At 46.5% G+C, this 23,007-nt stretch overlaps 1 protein-coding gene across 2 annotated transcripts in view; it reads right to left on the bottom strand.

Moving 5' to 3' along the window:
* Positions 1-22,029, bottom strand: part of LOC135912108 (anoctamin-4-like) — a 114,249-nt gene extending 92,220 nt beyond the window's left edge. The window contains exons 1-2 of one of the 2 annotated variants that reach the window (XM_070527847.1): positions 21,975-22,029; positions 17,123-17,217 (exon numbers count right to left, since the gene is read on the bottom strand). In XM_070527847.1, the coding sequence (XP_070383948.1) occupies positions 17,123-17,217; positions 21,975-22,014 (135 nt within the window). In that variant the 5' untranslated portion in view covers positions 22,015-22,029. Of the gene's footprint in view, positions 1-11,816; positions 11,994-17,122; positions 17,218-21,974 lie in introns of those variants that run through there. The other variant, XM_065444492.2, reaches the window with a different exon arrangement.
* Positions 22,030-23,007: the final 978 nt, after the last annotated feature.

Genomic DNA, 23,007 nt, shown 5'->3' with positions numbered 1-23,007 from the left:
GACTTTCTGGGCCCCTTGCCAACGTCTACTACTGGTAATAGGTGGATAATCGTCGCTACGGATTATATCACTAGATATGCCGAGACAAGTGCTCTGCAACGGGCAACAGCAGATGAAGTGGCACGATTTTTTCTGGAATCCATCGGTTTGAGGCATGGCGCTCCCGCAGTAGTCGTCACGGACAGAGGTACTGCGTTCATGGCCTAGTGTTTAGATATCGTTCTACGTCTAAGTGGTACCGCCCACCGGAAGACAATAGCGTATCACCCCCAAACAAACGGACTGATAGGACGACTCAATAGGACATTGGCTGATATGATAAGCATGTACGTAGATGTAGAGCATAGGAACTGGGACGAGGTTTTATCTTATGTCACCTTCGCGTACAATACGGCTCGTCAAGAGACCACTCGCAAGACGCCCTTCAGTCTCGTATACGGCCATGAGGTTACAACAACATTAGACGCAATGCTCCCTCATGAATTTGACGACATCGAGACGGGTGCTGAAGAGATAACACACCAAGCAGAGGCAGCTAGGCAGCTTGCGCGTCTGCGAATCCACGAACAACAGGACTGTGACGCCAGACGCTACAATTTTCGGTACAAAGCCGTAACATACAACATCGGCGACAAAGTGTGGGTCTGGACACCTACTCGACAGCGTGGGCTCTCTGAAAAGCTCCTACGCAAATACTTCGGGGCCTACATAGTTCTCCGACGCATCAGTGACGTCAACTACGAAGTCGTTCCAGACAGCTCGCACTGTTCAAAGCGCCGACGGCATTTACCCGAGGTCGTTCACGTGCTTCGTAAGAAGCCGTACTACGAGGACTGACAAGACTGCGCAGTTCTTTACCGCTGCTTTCCAAGCCTCTATCATCGGAACGATGATCTTTTCTAAAGGGGGAGCAAATGACACATATTTGGCAGAACCATAATGCAGCGGGTATGCGCCAGTCGGGACGACGCTGAAGTAGCGCGGGTTTTTAGGTGAAGCGGGGAAAACGAGGAAGACGTTGTTGTTGTTCCCTTGGACGACTCATAAAGTGCGTTTCTTGGCGGTGCTGCTACGCATACTCGTCGCTCCCACGTCGTTACAACATACATATACATATATATATATATATATATATATATATATATAGTCATATAATGAAAAGCTAACAAACACTGACACCAAGTACAACATAGGGGAAATTGCATGTGCTTAATAAATGAAATCAAGTAATGATAAATTAATGGAAATTAAAGTGGATGAAAAAACAACTTGCCGCAGGTGGGAACCGAACCCACAACCTTCGCATGTCGCGTGCGATGCTCTACCAATTGAGCTACCGCGGCGGCGTTTCCCCATCCACTTTCTTGGGTATTTATGTGTACTAGTAGAACCCTGGGAGTGTTAGCCAGCGCCCCCACTCACAGACCTTGGCGGCGGACGTGGAACGTCTTTTTTGCCGCAGGCGTCACGAGAACGTGATCTTTTTTCGGGTGAAGGCAACTGGTCAATAAACCCACATATGCTACCTGAAGGCATCAATGTTGCCGGATTCGAGACCCTCGTTATGTAATAAACGAGAAGAAAGGGGGTTAACCGAGGGACTCGATAATTATTAGTCATATAATGAGAAGCCAACAAACACTGACACCAAGTACAACATAGGGGAAATTGCATGTGCTTAATAAATGAAATCAAGTAATGATAAATTAATGGAAATTAAAGTGGATGAAAAAACAACTTGCCGCAGGTGGGAACCGAACCCACAACCTTCGCATGTCGCGTGCGATGCTCTACCAATTGAGCTACCGCGGCGGCGTTTCCCCATCCACTTTCTTGGGTATTTATGTGTACTAGTAGAACCCTGGGAGTGTTAGCCAGCGCCCCCACTCACAGACCTTGGCGGCGGACGTGGAACGTCCTTTTTGCCGCAGGCGTCACGAGAACGTGATCTTTTTTCGGGTGAAAGCAACTGGTCAATAAACCCACATATGCTACCTGAAGGCATCAATGTTGCCGGATTCGAGACCCTCGTTATGTAATAAACGAGAAGAAAGGGGGTTAACCGAGGGACTCGATAATTATTAGTCATATAATGAGAAGCCAACAAACACTGACACCAAGTACAACATAGGGGAAATTGCATGTGCTTAATCTACTAGTACACATAAATACCCAAGAAAGTGGATGGGGAAACGCCGCCGCGGTAGCTCAATTGGTAGAGCATCGCACGCGACATGCGAAGGTTGTGGGTTCGGTTCCCACCTGCGGCAAGTTGTTTTTTCATCCACTTTAATTTTCATTAATTTATCATTACTTGATTTCATTTATTAAGCACATGCAATTTCCCCTATGTTGTACTTGGTGTCAGTGTTTGTTGGCTTCTCATTATATGACTAATAATTATCGAGTCCCTCGGTTAACCCCCTTTCTTCTCGTTTATATATATATATATATATATATATATATATATATATATATATATATATATATATATATATATATATATATATATATATATATATATATATATATTAGCTGACTGCTGCTCCGAAAGGACAAGCTTGCATTTAGTGACTCGTGACTGGAGTAGTCAGAACCAGTTATTTAGGGGTGACGTGGAATAGGATGAAGAAAGCAGTCATTTCTTTACGAGTGGACAAGACAACGTGAACTTGGGAAGAATGCAATGCGACTTTCAACTAATTGACACATTAGAGCCACGTCATAGCGCACCGCGAAAGGAAAAGAATAACACAATGCGGGCAGGCTTCGAACGAAATGCTTCTACCACTAGAGCAATATCTTAATTAACCTTGTGACACACTAAGACTCTAAGCTGAAAATATATTTCATGTATATTGCAAATCTGTTATACGTGTTTTTCATTGTGCCTTTAGAAACCATTTCCCTGTAACCACGCCATGTCCATCGAGCATGGCAGTTGAGCGGACGCAACGAATGCGAAGCAGCACTAAAGGCGGGGTCAGTGTCGGCCATTTGGACGGCGAGGTGCTGTACAATGTAGGGTCAACGTTAAATTAACGTTGCATCGTCATTGGACTTGCTTCCTGAGCAGCTATAGGGACGCTAGGGTGGCAATCAATCAATTGGTAGAGCATCGCACGCGAAATGCGAAGGTTGTGGGATCGTTCCCCACCTGCGGCAAGTTGTTCGTTCATCGTCTTTCATTATCATTAATTTATCGTTTCTTTACTTCATTTATTAAGCACAAGTAATGTCCCCTATGTTGTCCATGGTGTCAGTGTTTGTTGGCTTCTTATACGACTAATAAAAATCGGGCCCCTCGGTTAACCCCCTTTCTTCTGGTTTAATCACTCGCAGAGCGGGTCCTGCGGGTTTTCTGAGACGCATTTCCCTACATCAAGGGTTCCCATACTGCGTACCGAATGGCATTTTAAGGCTCTGCAAGCGGCCGAGAAGAATCTAACCCTACCTCTTCGTTGGTGAATTATTATATTAAAGTTGAGATTTAACAACGAATACCATAAACATATCGGTGAGAAAAAGAATAGGGGAAGGGACACCCTGGAGAAGCAGGTGGGTTTACCAAGGACAGCAAGTTTTCGGTACCCCTACTCTCGAACATGACCAAACAAAGCGAAACGCTAGTATGAGTACCAATTCATGCTGACGTCACCCCCGTATTCAGAAATGAACCTTGACTTGAAGCTCATGCTCGACTTGATCTAGATGACGCCTGGCGGGAGCGAATCCAAGACGCACATTGCGTTTCTTTCGACACGGTCACGTAAGACGTTATTTTGACCACGCCTAGCATGGGCTTCAAATCAAGGCCGATTTCCGTATGCGAGGGACTTCGTGCGCACCTATGCCTAGCTAATGAAGCGCTGATCCCTCGACGTGAGATGGGGCGACCGATGTCGGGGGACACCGAGCTGAAGATATTCACAAGAGGCGTTCCCGCGTTGTCACCGTTTTCGTTGCACACCGCAACAAAACAGAGGATGCGCACAGACCCCGCTCAAGACACGAAACCGTGAAGGCCACACCATCACCTCCGCATCTCGTCATCCCTTACCACTACCAAAAGACCGAGTAGTCCCGGATAGGGAGTCGGAATGAGTCATAATCCAATAAATGATTCTGTCTATCAGTTTTTCCCCACGCTCTCCGGGGTGTGAACGCAACGGCGGGCACACGGGTACTATAAAGCGGCGAGTTGGGTTCGTTGGCGGTACGTAAGTAGGCGTGCAGTGCAAAGGCACATGACGGACAAGACAGCTGCATGGTGCCCCGTGTTTACGTGTGTTCCTACACTGTAGAATGTCTAAATAGTAATTACTCAATAACCACCACGTTGTCTCCTCTTTGCCTTCTCTTCCTTTCTCTTCCCGTCCGCAGCTTGGCTTACCTGTGTCTCAACGGTGGAAAACCAGCAGTTTCCGGTTGTAGCCATCCCGGTGGCGCTCAACCATCGCGCCAGTGCTGGGCCTACCCGCGATAAACTCCTTAACCCCTTGTACGCGACGTCCTGACTTCGCACTACACCCGGCGGGAACCTCGGGACACCGTCCAAGCTCCGCCCACAGAATTGCACCGCACCTGTGCTATGCGCTTCCGCGCTCCAAAACGTAGTTCCCTAGAGACGCGGAGGTTGAATGATGCTCCCTGCCATCGTGACGTCACGTAAAGCAGCGAACGTAATTGGCCGGCGAGTTGGAGAGTGGTGCATACACCAGTGAATTCTTAGGTAGTCAGTAACCTTAGAACCGGGAGGCAACACGACGACGGAGTGTGAGCCTGTACGCTGGGAGTACTCCGCAGGCCTTCGACAATTTCCGCATAATAAAGTACTGATCTCCTTTTCTCGCTATCTAGGAAAGGAAATGCATCGTTTATTGGTGTTTTTTTTTTCTCTTCTGGATACTTCTAGAGAGCGCGAAATATCGAACGGTGTTGTTTTCCAGCCGCGTCCCTTCTTAAAGTATTAAAAACGGGGATGGCACCGCCGAACCCTGGCGTGCTACACTACAGTGCGCGCGCGTCGAAACAACTCTCTGTCGAACGGGTGCCATAAGAGAGCGCCAGAATTGATTAATCGATAAAGGCGCAAAGACGGTGGGCCCGAGATGTGCCGCGCTAACGAAACGGCGTGCCGCCGCCACCGGAAGTGGGAAATGGGAAGTGGGTTTCCGTTATGGCGGCGCAAACGATCTTACGTGCGGGCCACGTGCGCCGTTAACGCCCGGCGCGGGCCTTAAGTGCGAGCGAAGCGGGGAAAGCCAGAACGTACGCCTAATGGGTCCCGTATGCAGATAAGAGATGCGAGGAAAGAGGAAGACGGCAGTCGCGTTTGCGCGTTACCTCGGCCCCGAGGTTTGGTTATCACGTAAGAGTTCTCAGACTCTCCGCATAACTACAGAACCGGCGTCGGCGAGGCCGGTGTTTTGGTCGCTGGATGACTTCCGCGAATGTATGCTACAGAGCATGCGGGCAGTGCGAGGTTGTTGACGTTCGTACTGCTCTCTGAGCTGCGTTTTTCTTTCTTCCGACTGAATACCTGCACATCTGCTGACTCAGTAACTCAGTGCTGGCTTAGTAACTCAGGGGACCAATTGCAATGCATGCTCACTGACCTGGAGAGGCAAAGCAGAAGAGTGTGTCTAAAAATTAATCTGCAGAAAACTAAAGTAATGTTTAACAGACTCGGAAGAGAACAGCAATTTACAATAGGCAGCGAGGCACTGGAAGTCGTAAGGGAATACACCTACTTGGGGCAGGTAGTGACGGCGGATCCGGATCATGAGACGGAAATAATTAGGAGAATAAGAATGGGCTGGGGTGCGTTTGGCAGGCATTCTCAGATCATGAACAGCAGGTTGCCATTATCCCTCAAGAGAAAAGCATATAATAGCTGTGTCTTACCAGTACTCACCTACGGGGCAGAAACCTGGAGGCTTACGAAAAGAGTTCTACTTAATTTGAGGACGACGCAACGAGCTATGGAAAGAAGAATGATAGGTGTAACGTTAAGGGATAAGAAAAGAGTAGATTGGGTCAGGGAACAAACGCGAGTTAATGACATCTTAGTTGAAATCAAGAAAAAGAAATGGACATGGGCAGGACATGTAATGAGGAGGGAAGATAACCGATGGTCATTAAGGGTTACGGACTGGATCCCAAGGGAAGGGAAGCGTAGCAGGGGGCGGCGGAAAGTTAGGTGGTCGGATGAGATTAAGAAGTTTGCAGGGACGGCGTGGCCACAATTAGTACATGACCGGGGTTGTTGGAGAAATATGGGAGAGGCCTTTGCCCTGCAGTGGGAGTAACCAGGCTGCTGCTGCTGCTGCTGCTGCTGCTAATGATGATGATGATGATGACATCTGCTGACAGTGGGCCAGGAGATAAATCCACCAATTCTTTACCGCAGATAAACATACTTATAAAGCACCAGCGAAGCTGCAAATATGCAGCCTCTACACTCTAAAAACAGTTTAGAACACTTGGAGCGTATTTTGAACACACAACAGTCATCCTCATCAATCTTGCTTGCATTTCGTTTCTTGAGCACTGTGCGACCGGTACTTCGGGGTCACGAACGACCCGCCGTGGTTACTTAGTGGCTATGGCGATGGGCTGCTAAGCACGAGGTCGCGGGATTGAATCCCGGCCATGGCGACCGCATTTCGATTTGGGATGAAATGAGAGAACACCCGTGTACTAGGATTAGGTGCATGCTTAAGAACCCCAGGGGGGGTCCAAATTTACGGAGTCCCCCACTGCGGCGTGCCTCATAATCAAATAGTGGTTTTAGCACGTAAAACCCAAAAATTAAAAGAAAAGGTAACGAATGACATGCGCTTTATCAGTGTGACTCAGCATTCTTGACAGGAAAGTAGCGAACGCAGTGTTTTATGCGAAGCATATTACGAGAGCTCAACCCAGCTCCTCAGGCGCGGCGGTGTCGCCTTGAAACCACGTGACACCGTGACGTCACGACAGAGGAGAAGTGGCTTTGGCTCAACTCTTGCAAGACGGGCTGGGTGGGAATCGAACCAGGGTCTCGGGAGTGTGGGACGGAGACGCTACCACTGAGCCACGAGTTTTTTTTTTTTTGTCTTTATTACCGACATGGCAACAAGGCTACAAAACAAGACATTTTAACAATAGACAACGGTCACGACAACATCTCTGCCATTGGTTGGCAGTCACAGGGCTAAAATCGCTTAAAATTCGCTAGCTCAGTCATCACACTGAGCCATGTTGGTTTTTCTTTTTGCAAATTATACATTTCCTTAATATGACAAATGCTTTCAATGAAGTATTCTCTAACAGGCCGGGCATTTACTTCGGCATGTCTCACGGCCATTCTAGTTTTCCATAAGCTATGTAAGGACACCAGCATGAACATGTCATAGGGTACTTTGTCTTCATTTAGAGTAGGCAAGAAACGAATCCCGTATGGTGTAATCGGCAAGTCCTTCTTTAGTGTTCTCTGTAATATGTCCCAATGGAACACAGCATCCCAGCAGTCTAGAAAAATGTGTTCTATTGTTTCGGGTTTCCGGCATAGTAAACAGTTGACGCTCCAAGGCACGGAAAGACCTTTTTCATCTAGCCACGGTTTCACAGGTAAAGTATTGGTGTGGAGCTGGAAAAAGAAGGACTTTACCGATGGGCGTACTGGCATTCGTTTTACTCTTTTTAGTACGTCCTTTTCAGGTCCAATGCAGAACATCGAGCGATACAACGGCACCGGCAACATTGTGTCTACCAGGTCCTTATATAAGCGCTTTCGTGGTACCCTACTTAGGTATTCCATGGAGAACCGAACCTTTAACAGCTGAAACGCCAAGACTACCTCTTTTAGGAAACCACGCGCTCTGCCTTGACTGCACCGATGTGACGATACAATAAACTCAGGTATAGCTTCGCTCAGCCTTGTCTGAAACATAGTTAATAAAAATGGGTCATTTTGGTCCCGTAAGAAAGCCAACCGCGACACAATCTGCCTAATGAACAAATGTGCCAGACCTAATCCTCCATTTTTAACCGAACGAAAGAGATTAGTGCGACTGGTGCGCTCCCAGCTTGAACCTCATACAAACACTGCAAGTACTCTGTGTAAACGTTGTATGTTAGCCCTTGACATGCACAACGCTTGGAGCACGTAAAAAATTTTGGCAACGGCAAACAGGTTGCACACTGTCGCACGAGCAAACATAGAGAAATTGCGGCCTCCCCATTTAAGTGTACCTTCACGAACCCTTTCAGTTTCGGCATTCCAGTAATCAACGGCATCACGGTAGTGCTCAAGCGGCACCCCCAGGTACTTTGCCGGCGTGACTGTCCAGCGGATATTTGCAAACGTACTCGGATGGTCTTCCCAGTTGCCGATCCATACCCCTAGGGATTTATCAAAGTTGATAGCACTGCCTGTCATTCTGCAGTATGATAAAGCCTCTGCGACCGCGATTTCGATGCTTTCTTTATCCCGACAAAACAACGCGATGTCATCCGCGTATGCCAGCACTTTCACCTCCGCGGACTGCACTCTGAAACCCGATATTCTGTTGTCATTCTTGATTTTCCTACAAAGCGGCTCTAGGTAAATTGCGAATAAAAGAGGCGACAAACCACACCCCTGGCGCACAGATGACCGGACACTAAAGGATTTGGTAACCTCCTTGTTTATAATGAGGCTGGAGGTACAGTCTTGATAGCACATCTTTACCCCATCCAAGATCAAATCCCCTACCTTTATGTGTTCTAGAATACTGAAAAGAATTTTATGGGCCACACGGTCGAAAGCCTTCTGCATATCTAACTGTAACATGGCACAGTGTTCACCTAGGTCATTACAGTATTCTAAGATGCTTCTGGCAATATGAATGTTTGTGTAGATAGACCTCCCTTTAATGCCGCATGTTTGATGCGACCCTACTATTCTGGTCACCACTCCCTGTAATCGCTTTCCCAGCACTCTTGTAAATATCTTATAGTCTACATTCATTAGTGATATCGGCTGGTAAGCGTCAACAGCTAACAATTTTTCTGGGTCCTCTGATTTCGGTATCAGGACTACGTGCGATGTCCGAAAAGAAGGGGGAACCTGTTTCTGCGCATAGGCCTCCTTAAACAACCGTAACAGGATCTCACTGACATCACTTTTGAAGGCTTTATAAAAGGCCGCTCCGAGTCCATCAGGTCCCGGAGACTTGCCTACAACTAAATCATCTATGGCTCCTTCCACTTCGGTGATGCTCAGAGGCCACTCCAGACGTTTTTGAATGTCTTCCTCTAATTGCGGCATGTTTGACAAAAAGTCCGTCTTGAATTCTTCTGTGACGTCTTTAACAGTCCCGAATAATTTGCTATAATAATCAAGAAACGCCTCTTCAATTTTTTGAGGTTGGCTCGTGATATCGTTCTCGTATTGAATCATTCTGATTTCATTTCGCCTCGCGTATGCCTTTTCGTCAGATAAGGCTCGTTTAGTCGGTGTCTCACCTAGCCAAGCCCTTTCAGCTCGTGCCCTTATAACTGCTCCTTTGAACTTCTCTTCTTCGATAAGCTCAAGCTGGCTTTTCAGTTCTCTTATCTCCGTTGTTCGGCTCCCGGGTCTCTCGCTTTCCACGGTGTACAAAAAATGAAGCTCACGTTGCATTTCATTTTCTTTTTTCCTTTTAATAAATTTCTCTTTACTGGATTCTTCTATAGCACTGATCTTGACGCCTTGTTTAAAGTTTTTCCATAATTCTAGCACGTTGCCATCTTCGGCGTCAATCAAATTATCTAACTTTTGCTTCACGCTTTCGCAAAAGGATTCGTTCATTAACAGCCCATCGTTGAACTTCCACAACTTCCAGTTAAACTTCGATTTTCTTTCTGTGGTACCTACACTAAAAGTTACAAGGCTGTGATCGCTGAACGAGACGTGTTTCACACTATAGCTGCCACACATCGGAACAAGCTCCAGTGCGACATACCCTCTATCTAGCCTTGCGTGACTTTGCCCTTGAAAATGTGTGAATGCAGGCGTGCCGGTAATACACAGGAAATTACCGACGTCATCCAGATTATATTCTTGAACTAGTGTGTTTAAAAGTAAAGCACTTTTGTCACGCACTGGGAGGTTTTTCACTCGATCGGCCGCGTAACATACACAATTAAAATCTCCCAGCAATACGACTTTCCTGTCACATTGTAAATGCTGATTTACTGTTTTAAAGAAAGCCACACGCTCACTTTCAGTGTTTGGGGCGTAGACACATATCACGCGCCAACCTACATTCAGAAAGGAAAAATCCACAAAAACCAGTCTTCCACTTTCACAAGAAAAGACCCCTTCTTCTCTAATTCCCAGGTTGTTTCTAATGAAGATAGCGCACCCCGCAGAAGTCCCAATAGCATGTGATACACAAACATTGTATCTATTGCGAAACTGCAGCACCATGCGATCCGTCTGTTCCTCAGTTTCTATCTTTGTCTCCTGCACCGCTGCTACTGAGCCACGAGTACGATGCTTCAAAGCGGTACAAAAGCGCCTCTAGTGAATGCGGTGTTGCCTTAGAAACGAGCTGTTTCTGAGGCGTGCGTCTCTTGCTCAGGCGCACATTTCGTTGCCGCGCCGAACGCTGCTTTGCTCGACGCTCACCGCGTCCAATGCGGGGCGCGTAGTCGCTGCCCTGTAGCCCATTGTCTAACACCCCTTGCCGGGTCGACGGGAATGCTGTCGCGTCCCACTCTTGAAGGCGAAGCAGAGTGACGCATGAGTTGTTTCTTCGTCTAGCCGAACCAAATATAGCCAAGCAACAGCAGTTCACCAGGCTAAACAGTGGTTCAACAACTAAAATAAAGGCTAGTATGCTTCGCATCCTGGGCTTAACCTTACCTAAGCCACAGCCATTATTTATGAAAGGAAATGCAAGAATATATTTACTGTTTTTAATTCAATTACCGGGACAACAAAACTTGTCAAATTAGACGTTGTATGACTAAGTTCTAGGGCACCTAACTATTACGCCGAACTCGTTATTTATATATTGGTATTAACATTAGATGCGGCAGAAAGAAAAAAATCTCAGGAGAGGCTGAGAAACTTAACCAACTTTCGAGACATGGTATACAATTTCCTAAAGGTGCGTGCTTACATATTAAAAATAAGCACTCTTTATCGTAAGTAAGAATAATGTCTATCCACGTTTAAATTTTTTGGATATCTTTTATAAAACATAAAGATGAAAATAATTTAGTAAGATTCACATGAGCGAAACATAGTTAACTTCAACGTCAGGCGTCATGCTACAGCAGGTATAAGCATGATACATGGCGGGCGTGTATAGTGGCCCTGTAAATTTAAAAACAGCGATGATACTTTCAGTCCTAGATATAAATACCTGAAACAACCAAGTCCACGCGGTTGTTGCCAATGGCTAGGGTAAGGAGCGCCAGTTACCATGTGTGACGGAAAATATGCTACTCCATCAATGTTAGCCCCTTGTGACCGTATTTCCCTATTCATCCCAACAAGCTGTACTTATTGCAACGTAGCCACGCACTGAGCAGAAAATAAACAATAAAAAAAGAAATAAAGGGAGCCCAGATGTGCTATGCGCATGATTACACGACATTCCCAAATCAAAGCGATCAGCATATATGGCAGAGGAAACGGATTCGGGCACCGCGCGCTTACCCAAGATGCAGGAACATCATTAGGGCGGCATCATTCGTCAGGAAATGACACCGAAGTGGCGTCTAATGCGGTCTGGCCAATCCGCGGCCTGTAGGCCCCTTTCAGAGACGTGCTGCGATCTGAATCGCAGGACACTTACGCTGTTTGCCTGATGGACGGCGCGGCGTTCGGCGGTACAGTTCTCATCGAGGAGGCCGTTGTGATCGAACGCCCAGTTCCAGAAAGCCATGAGCGTCGACGAAGCACTCGAGGCCATGATCCTCGAACGCCAACAACCCACGTGTGCTCGCCGCCATGCAACTGTTCTCGAACAAACGGAGCTGTCTTTTTTTTTCTCGTTTTTTTTTTTCTCGTTTTCCTTTTCTTTTGCCGGAACCCCTACACACTTAGCTTTCCGGCAGCGGCAGTTCAATATAGGGGAAGAGTCACGAAAGAGCAGGAATCGGAAGAAAAGATAGGAAAAGAAAAGAAAACAATCCAACGTCTTCTATAGAAAGAAAGGGAACTCGTATAAAAAATGTGCCCGAAAGAAGGTAAGGCGTCTCAATTGACAAGACCATTCAGGCCAGGAGGTATAGTGCTCGAAGCGCAGGTGGAGTTGGGGTACGCCTCAGGAAAAGGGAAAAAAAAAAGAACGTAGAGCGGTTGGTACGGGCTCACATTCCCATGTAAATATCGTTTGCAGCTTAACGTTTACGTCAAGCGTTCCTAAAGTGATGAAATAACCTTATCACTTGACATCAGTACGCGGCAGCTAATGGCCATGATAAACCTTGATTGTAGCGAAAAACAGAAGAATCCACTCATTGCAACACACCATTCTCCTTTCTTTTTCTGTTTGAATGCGTCACTTAATCGAATCGTAGGTCGTAGTTCTGGCGTTAAATGCGTCTTTGCCTTTGAAAGTCTTTAGCAATTAAAGATCATTTATGATAATAAAGACTAAAAACATACCTAAACTACCACGCACTCAGCTGAAGGATCAAGCCTTCTTAAAACGAAGTTTCCTTTTTCCGGGGCAGTAGGAGTATGTTGCTTAATCTAATCTTAAACTGCGCATTTGTTGGGCTATATGTAGAACAGATAAGGAGTTCGTGGCAAACGCTTCGAATGATTGAGAGTTTAAAGCGGATTAGTTGTTGGGCTGGTCGTGACACGGAGCGTAGAACAATAAGGGCACACTAAAAAAAGAGAGAAATAAAGGCAAGAAACCACCGCCCAGCTGTTTTGTAATGACGAGTTTTGTAGCAACAGCCCCTAAACAGTCCCACTCTTGGATAGACAATTGTGAGCATCGGAAGACACCGGCTCCTTACGAGGCGTGCGCTTACATGCTCTCACTTCCACTTCCCATACGCAATGTTTGGCCACACATTTCCGCTTTATCTATTACGGCGGCCGGGTTGTATACGGGGCAAGCCTTATAGGAAGGCGAGGGAAGAGGGGGGGGGGGGAGGGGGAGGGCGTACACACAGGACGAGGAGCGGAAGGCGAGTAGCACGCATCTGGCAGGAGTGGCGGCCAGCGATAAATCGCACAGAGAGAGAGCAGCATGCGGGCAAAAGCTGGGCTTCATATTTTGCAGTTAATTTGCTATTGCACGTCTCTGTTTTGTTTCACTGCCTTTCTTCCCGCTACCGAGAGTCGCTGGGCAAAATCTGTGGTGGATTGGGCGGTCGGCAGTCTAAAGATTTCTGTGAACAAAAGTTGGAGGATGCGATTTTAATGCGTTAGCGTTCTTAGTGTACTCCACGCACTTTCCGTGAACCAACGATCTGTGTTTGCATATATCTATTGTATGTTTGTATCTAATCGTTTTCTGGTCTACGTGGGTCACTGGGTAGTCCGTGGTAGAATGGGCAGGCGCATCGGGCTGCTGTGCTGAGGTAGCAGGGTTTGAAACCAACCACGGGACTAACTTGGGGCCACTGAATTTGTGGCCGCTCTTCTACGAACTTCTTAGCTCAAGTACGGCGGGTGGATAAGGCTAGTGGGGCACCCTCCATAATGCTCCACGCACCCCCACCTCTTCTTTTAATAAAGTTTTCTGCTTTCTTCTTTCCCACAGGCATGGGTTACTGTAGGTGCAGGACAGGGTAGGTACCGCTTTTCGAAGAAACTCTTTGGCGCCGATTTGGAGCACTGGGTATCTGTAACTCAGTCTGTGCTGGTCTTCTATGAATCTCTTTGACGCCAACTTGAGTCGCCGGGTATGTGCCAGTAGGCACGTAACGCACTCTAATGAACGTCTTTGACGCCAACTTATGTAACTAGGTACGTGCTGCTAGAATGTGCCGCTCTATAAGACAAAAAAATTCTTTAAGTTTCCCCGATGGTGAGCGGAATCGAGTCCCCGTTACAGCAGTACCTCAAGGACAGCAACTCGACGCATAGGCAGGCTGTACCGCAAATGCCCTGAGTATATGCCGCTTTTCATTGAACGCCTCTCATTCTAACGCTTTAGCGAGCTGCGCCATGAAGGCACTGGCTATGCGCCACTCGTAAGTGAACATCTCGCCAACTTGGCTGACTGATCATGTGCCATTCAGTGTGCGCCAAGGAGAAAGCAATTCTCACCGTTCGGAAGCATCCACGCGCCACGCTTCCCGTCTCGGAGGCCAAGCGCGGACTTCTCGGCAGTGCCACTAGACGGCGCAACGTGTCCAGAAAGAAGCGCGAGAGAGGAGCCTGGTTGCCGTATGACGCGTTCCTCAGAGCTCGCACGCACGGGCGCGCCATGCATTTGGCAAGCCACGCGCAGGATTCCTGGCCTAGCTGGTGCCAAGTGTTTTTAGGGAATCCATCCATCCATCCATCCATCCATCCATCCATCCATCCATCCATCCATCCATCCATCCATCCATCCATCCATCCATCCATCCATCCATCCATCCATCCATCCATCCATCCATCCGAAGCGTTAAAAAGGAATCCCGCTGCAGTACACGCCTCATTCATAACTCGCTTCGACGATGGCTCTACGCTGTGCCGCTATATTATTTCAATGCTAAACGCATTACCGTCGCCAATAATCGTGAGAGGTGTTCGGCCGTTTTTTATTCATGCAGTCTCACCGCATTTGCATCCATATATGGCAGGGTAATATCAAAGTTGTCTCCTCCTTCAGTGACGATAACCCGTGTGTGCCTGTTACAACGCTTGCGGTGACAAATCTTTTAGTGGGCAATTTCAGGAAGATGTCAAGTACAGCGCTTCTTACAACTATATCAATATTTAGTTTCCAAGTTAACATAAGAAGCCGCTTTTGTACACCGTCTACACTACACAGCAGCGGCGTGTGTTTAAGCCCGGCCGGTGCGATGCTCATCAATTCATTGCGCTGAGATTTACTTAGGAAACTTCCCATAATGTGGAGGATGTGTAAAGAGGGAGGCCGCAGTTTCGCTTTGATTATTATCACAGCTATTAAGCACAACAAAGATAACAATCTTGAGACGTTTTTGATAATATAATACTATAAAATTAAATAAATATCATACGATAATAATATTACATTAAAATGCATGATATTGTAAAGCGAAAACGAGTAGTTTGTAAGCGTGGACGTTAAAATTACCAAACAGTTAAAGATTAATCAAGTAGGCAAGATTTGTAAACGTATTGCTCTACTGGCTTACTATAAAACTGCTCCTTTGGAAACAGAAAAGAGAAAAAAGGAATAAGAGTGTGCTGCTACAAATGGCTGATTGAAGTGCACGTTTTCTTTTTTTTCTTTCTTTTGTTTGGGGGGGGGAGGGGTATTGTACTACTTAATGGGTCCCTTTTGATTACATTCCTGCTGGTGCGTAAAAATTTGGTCACCTTGTGGACTTGGGACATATTCTGAGACCACAACATTAAAAACGACTACGAAGGAGCACTTCTAATTTTTGCTTGCCGGTTATGACTATGCTACTCTCTTGTAACACGATTTGGTTTTGTTAATGAAAAATGGCCCAGAAAATTGTGTACGTTTGCAAAACGTAAGTTCATCTCAAATTGGTGGAGAAGTCACATCACAACACACACAGTGACGATTACTCTCCTTTCTACGGTGTGAAGTACCGCACTCAAGTATTTACTTTTGTATATATCCCTTCACATGGTCATATCTTTGTGGGTCATGCTGGGATGCAGAATCTTTGAATCATTTCATACCCTACTCCAAAAATACAATTCCCAAAGATATACGTCCAGTAATGCATTTCGGGTGCCCAAGTTTTCAACACTTGATATTTCAGCCTGGTACATGCCTGAAAAGAAGTCTGTCAGATTTTGCATGACTGCATCGTCGATACAGGGAGTCTGACTTATGAAATCTTTTTGAAGCGAAAGCATCAAATAGCTCATTGGGGGAAACAGCCGGCGTCTGTAGCAGAGAAAGGGTCCATAAATTCCAATTGGCTGCGACGCAACTTCACGTGACGTTCGCGCCTCCACGGAGCAGTGCGGACGAAAGAAAACACCTGCTGCTGCAGTAGCGCCCCAGTTCTTGCGTGAAGGGGAAGGGCGTGGTCACGGCGCCACATTACCCCGCTCACGCTCTCGGAAGCCTGTGTTATTCGCGCGTTCGTTGTCCTCGCAAGCTCTCGTGAGCCTAAGTAAAGCCAAATCAAAGCGCGCCAAGCGTCTCAGCGTGCTCGCTTGACCGCGCGGAGTTCGTAGCTCGAAGGAACGCTCAGCGGCGTTCAATTGGACAATAATGTTTTCGCATTAATAACTCGCAATAAGTGCTTAAGTGTCCTGGGATTCTTTTTTCAAGCGAACCTTTCTTCTTCCCCTTTGCGGGTGCCAGCTAATGCTATTTTGCCACTAATACAACAAGTGCGTGCCCGAATAGGCAAGCTGGGCCATTGAGTATGTGAAACATTATGTGCCAATATCTCAAACTGGGTAGGTTCACAAATAGAAAACCAGAACAAGAGGTAAGTGAAGAAGTCAGCAGCTGCAAACTGTAGAATTTAGCTAAAGAGAAGTGACTAAGTCGACAACAGGAGCAGCCCAATGTGAGAAGTAACAGGAGTAAAAATGAGACTAAACATGCATCGAAGCGAGGAGCGTTGAGGTAAAGAGATGTGACGAAGGAGAATTGAAGTGGGGACATTTCAGTAACCGCTAAAGAAAGCTATGCTGGTCACTGATTCCTGCATAAGCATGAGATCCGTTTTTTAACAATAAATTCCAGATTTTGTTTCCGTTCTACTATTTTCTCGTACGAATCATCAAGCTAAACCTGTATAGTATTCAATTTTTTATGCCTTGTATATGTTTTTAATATTGGCAATAACTGTCACTAAGTTAGCGATAGAAAAATCACTGAACATCCTTTCTAATGCGAACGTTGGCCAATTCCTCTTCGTCATCATGTGCCATATTTAAAAGGCAACACAACCGCTACTACAACAGCCTCACACATACAGTAACACTGTGCGTAAAAGAACTCACCTTCTGCGATCTGCTTCCGAAGTCGCCAGCCACGACGTGAGCCAAATCTGCAGGGCTGTTTGGCCGGCTTCCCTGCTGGCTCTTCTGCTGCTCGCCTACAGAATGAAAAATCTCGCATGACTTCATCTCGGCGGGTGATAACAACTAGCGCGCATTTGAGCTGATGAATGAGAAAAAGAAAGTTGCTGTTGCGGGCTGGACGTTCGGAGCCCTGGTTAGCATACCTTGTAACTTGTCTCTTGGGTCCAACCCAACACACGAATCCTTCATTTACGGAGTTGTTCATAGATCGTTGCTTTATCCCTAGATGACTAAATGTATTTGGCTATAGCGGGGTAGCGCTACCAGGAAATTGGTAAAACAGGCTTTTACACTGCAGTGATGGGAGAACGAGATATAGATAATTTTATAAAGGCTAAGCAGGCCAGCCTGACGAAATCGCTGCTGCTTGCTGGGGCCAATATGAGAAAACGGGAAAAATAGGGAAGGTGGAGTTAGATAATAGGGAGGGGTAGTTGATGAACGTAATGAAAATGCCGCACACATGTTGTACGGGGCCTGATGGCAAGCAGGATCCTCCTTAGAGCCTACATTACTTGCGCTGCTGTTTCTACCGCAGGCGTACCTAACCCAACAACTAGCTACTGCAAGTCGGTTCTTGTTTGATTGAACATCGTCTTAATGTTATTATCGTATTGTTGCTTCGATGCATGGGACCTATTATGCTATCAATGATGGTGATCAAAACAAACCGATGGCAATTCCACATGAGCTAGGAGATGGGGCGTACCGCACGCGGTTGAAAAACACGAAGACAAAATGTCGCTAGCTGTGTTATCCTGACGACGGCTAAGGTGCAGAGAGAAGCACGGAAGCGAAGTAAATAAGTGTAAGCGCATTGGTCGCTGTTCCTACGAATAAAATGCGTCGGCATGTGTAATTTTGCGTGATCAGTGTGCTGGGGCCTCACTTGGAGAACAAGCCACGAGAAAGGTGATACGAGCGCTCTACAAAGAGTCTACAAAAGTTTGCAGATGTTCTTCCCTACTATAAATTGAAATATAGCACTCGTATGCGTAAAAAGCAAGCAATGTCCGATCAAAAAACGTCGATAAGTATACATGTGGAGCTGTTGCAACAATATTGAGGTAGAAGTTTAATTCCGTAATTTTGCAAACACGGCATTAGGCCATTCACAAGTGTAACATAAACATGATAAAACAGGTGTCCTAACTGCAAGAACCGTGGCTTTCATGACTGCTTTCTTGGATTCACCTGCACGAAGGTTAACGCACTTGACTGGCAAAAAAGGTTGCACTTTCCTGGGCAGCCAGCAAGCGAAGCTGAAACGCTTGTTACGGTGCATAGTGCAACTGGCATAAATTGGTAAGAATCCGAACAACAGAGAATGTCACAAGAAGATGGAAGCTCTCAGTGATTAAAATCGGTCTAACAGGGATTGTCGCCGGAGCCAACTTTTCCACAATGGGACTTTTCCGAGGCCAGGCACGAACACAAGTGCGTGAGATGACACAGTTTTCCGTAGCGACAGCGGAACTTCTAGTTCCCGTAAGAAAGGAAAGTCTCATCGGAGGGAAAAAATTTCAAGAAATTTGTATGAGGTGACATGAGTAACACAACCAGTAGTACGAGTATATTGCTGTCGCATTAAAGCACCTGCGCTGACGAGGATCGATAACCTTCGTTTATGCTTCCTCGATGTCGTTTTGATTCGCACAAAATGGAAGAGATATGATCAGTCTCTTCGCCGTTAAAAGAAAAAACAAACAAGTTTTTTTTTAGTCATCATTACCCCTGTGTAATATGGGATTGCCTTCTTGAGCAAACAGGCGCATCTGCCATTTGGGCTACCCGGCAGCCCACGTGCAGATTCGATCGCTCTGTAGAACCGGAAAGGTCGCAATGAGGTTCTTCTTGTTTACCCTCATCGAGATTTACATCTCAGTTTACACATACTTCGGGCAGCGGGACGATTTGGCGAGCCCGTACTGCCTAAAAAGCGGTTCGACGAAGGTTTCAAAAAAAAAAAAATAACGGTCAGTTTGCGGGCTACAGGCAATAGATCAATCCAACGCGGGCTATCACTGCTAATGAAACCAGAACGCCGCGGCAGTGAGGTGGCCACGGAGTCGTTAGCCTGCCTGTCCGTTTGTGCACGTACTGCTATAGTTAGAATCGACTGCGACAAGTCAAACGACGCGCACGTTTGCTTCATGTCCGTTGCGTGTCGCATGTTACCCAAAAGGAGAGGGGGAGGGTGTCGGTTCTCGGCTGGGGTGGTCAATATGTCGATTGATTTTAAGTCGCCGTGTCGGTTTTACACGCGAGTGACACATCAGAATCGCTGGAGTAGAAATTTCTGACAGGTGGGGGGGGTAAGAAAACTAGCAATAGAGGGTGTTTTTGTAGCGTCAGGCGTTCTGATAATATACGTTGCGCCAGCCGGTGTTTCGAAGAGAATCAGCCTTGCGACAGCGTCAGCAATCGGGGTCTGTCTCGGCTCTCACCATACTCGAACCTTGCCACACACGAACCACGTAAGCATGCGAAGAAGGGATCAGATTGTAGGTGAACACAAACAAAAAGCATGCGAATGAATGCGACGAATGTTATTATTAGCGGAGTGTTTTTGCGACGACTGCCTCAACTTACTAAAGAAAGGGGGTTTGAGACAAAATAGTATTATTGGCTTACGGAGCCTTACAGCAGCGGCGCACATCAGGATTTGGGTGGTACGCGCCATTACCACTCCATTATTCATCATATAGTTAATTACCATTTACAAATAACCGTATTTCAATAATTGCATCTTAACTAATGACTTCGGCGGATATGCTGGAATTTCAGAATTGAATACAACCAGTACTCCAAGCGTACAACTTTACTAGAATTTTCAGTTTCCTGCAATACCCTCGCAAAAAATTAATCAGTATGTAACGGTGCAATGCACTGCTTTCGCGGTTAATATTTTCCCTCGATGAGAAAAAAAAATGCCGCAAGAAATATTTTTAGCTCTAGCAGCGACACATTTTAACACACAGTCAGAGCCAAAATTTCGCAAAACCGGCAACACAATGACTCGGGAATGGTTACGTCAGTCTAGGCAACCTTCATAGCCTACTTGCGCTGAAGTCGCATGACAGCACCACATGACGTCACCAGAGGAGTGGAGTGCGCTATATCGAAAACCGGAATTGTCGCCTTCTTTTTCTTCGCTAATTAGTGCTTTCTACACGCGTGAAACTGCGGAGAGAGTGGAAAAAAATAATCATAAGAGCTAAGCATAACTAGGTGTTGTCTGCCCCGCGCCCTTTTAAAGGAGCGGCAAATCATGCTAGAGTGATGCATACAAATATCTGATTGTTTACCGGCCGTGGTGGCCTAATGGCTATGGAGCTGTGTTGCTAAGCACAGGGTCGAGGGCACGATTCCCGACCATTGAGACTGCATTTCGATGGGGGCTGAAATGCGAAAACGCTCGTGTGCCGTGCATTGGGTGCACGTCAGAAAAACCCGAAAGTATTCCAGAATCCTCACTACGGTGTGCCTCTTAATGAGATGGTGGTTTAGGAACGCGAGACCCCAGTGTTTATATTAATTAACGTCAATTGCCAATAGATTAGACTTATGAGGCTGTGTTCTGTAAAAAAAAAATTCCTTCGATTACATTTATTTGACCGATCCAGGCGGGCTTCGTGCAAGCCAATGAGGAAAGGCAAAAAGAATATGAAAAAGCAAGAGATCGTAACGAAATACGGCTTCAGCATTAGACTTAGCGATAGATTATAGTTCCGGAATCAGCCATTGCACACCGCCTCTCGGAAAGAAAACAAGATAAAACATGGCTCCCGACGCCACTTTGAAACCCATAATAGTTCCTCGTGACCCCACATAATATATCGGCAGCTTCTAATAAAAGTTTGGTAATTGTTAGCCTGGTTGCAAGGAGTATTCGGTTTTAATTTAATGTAAGGAACCGTTTACCAGGTACAATTGGATACTTTCATGTTCTTCCAGAGAGAAATATCCCAAGTACGCGAGGAAACGGTGATAGCGGCGACGCCACACTGCAAGGAAGGCTGCCGCAATGAAGGCAGATAATTCTAGAAGAACAGCTAGAGTAATATTTTCTGCGTTTACATGCAACCACTTTCTGCCAAAGAAACGCTACCAGAGTTTGAAGAGGCTAACCTGCATACTACTGCTATAACTAAATCTAGTACTGCTACTGCTATTACTACGTGTAACTGCTAACAACCACTACTCCTGATGATGATGATGATGATGATGATGATTACTACGGCATGTTACCTTCCCTTTGAGCTGCAAGGTGCGCTATGACCGCCAGCGAAGTTGAGGGTTAAGGGATAATTTCGTTTCACTTCAAAATATTTGAGGTGTGAACACTTGCGCTAAGGGTGTACAATTCCCTAGGAAAACAGCAAGCACTGTGCAGGTTGTATTGGCTTAGAGTAAGTCTCTACAGCGCAACAACTTGTTGATGAGTCCTGTTATCAGTCGTACCAGCGCCTAGCTATTCTAAGACTTGTTTTCGGCTTCGGCCACTTAGTCTCCTTTAACGTGCGCCTAAAAATAAGAATGCGATGCTACTTGTACAGTGCCTTCATCGGAAATATGCTGATTCAATGTTCCCTTTTAGCATTTCTTTCATATGAAACAGAGAAGTAGGTTCTCGTTGGCCAGACCTGGCTCTTGCGCCACTAAAGCCTACACGTGTTCATTATCATAATGAAAGAAAAAAAAACACGGTACTGAACTTACGCACCCATTTGCCACGGAACGAAGTTCTGATCGCCGTAGTTGTACTCACCGAGCAAGAAAGATATCGAGTTGACCACGTGCAGAGACATGTTTTCCCTGGAGGAACACGGGCTGCGATGTCGAAACGAAGGCGGCGATGCGTCGCCCAGAAGTCCTGGTGGTTGCGCCGGAGATCGGGCAGCCAGTCTTACCGAGGATCGTCGTGCGCGCTTCACCGCTGCAGCTGTCCGATACTGTGCAGAACGCCGATGGGTCACTCGTGTACCGAGGAGATCTCCCGAATAGAAATAATCCGGATCTCTTCGAAAGTTAGCGACGACTGTGAATAGCGGCAAATCGAAGGTTGTGTCGTAGCAACGACGAGTCCGTGAGGAAATGCCGTTTAAGTAAAATACTAAGTTCGCAAATGACCCAAACAGCAGCCTCCTTGTTGTCCAATCACGGCAGAGTCCCAGCGACGTTGTCGGTCACCTATTTTCAGGCCGGCGATGAAGTTTCACTTGTAGCACAGGTTTCGTTAGTTAGTCCATGGAGCTGAGCCCTCTACGTTTCTTGAACAGGAGAGCGTTGTACGAGAAACATTGCGAGTTAACCATTCGCTGGAACGACTTAGGTTATAATGTAATCGCTGGTTGCCTTGGAGAAGAGACACACATTGTTCACTAATGAAGCAGATGGGAACGTTGGGTTCCGAGTTGTGGGATGACTCTCCAGGCTGTGTGGGCTTGTTATAATGACGTGAACGGTTCCGAAAGTTCACTGCTATACACAGGGGCGTCTCCTGGCTACCCGAAGACGATATACGCGAGGCAGCAAATGTGTATATCGCTAAACGAGTGGCAGCCTCATATATAAGTAGAAACAACGTTGAAGTGGCATAACTTTTGATGCTTCATGGTTACTTTTACGGTCGAAGTACTACGGGGGGCATCGAGCATAACTTGCGCGGCTCACATTTACGCTTTAATTTCCAACCCCCGTATGCAAGAACGATAGGTACAGCAGTCCCCCGCTGCGCATGCTAGCTGTATAGGTTTGCTAGCCCTCTATGTCGGCGACAAATGGCAAACACTGCTCTTTGC

Source organism: Dermacentor albipictus, chromosome 10 (assembly GCF_038994185.2).
Source record: "Dermacentor albipictus isolate Rhodes 1998 colony chromosome 10, USDA_Dalb.pri_finalv2, whole genome shotgun sequence".
NCBI classification, from domain to species: domain Eukaryota; kingdom Metazoa; phylum Arthropoda; class Arachnida; order Ixodida; family Ixodidae; genus Dermacentor; species Dermacentor albipictus.
The sequence above is the reverse complement of the archived record's forward strand: the minus strand, read 5'-3'. Positions and strand labels throughout refer to the sequence as shown.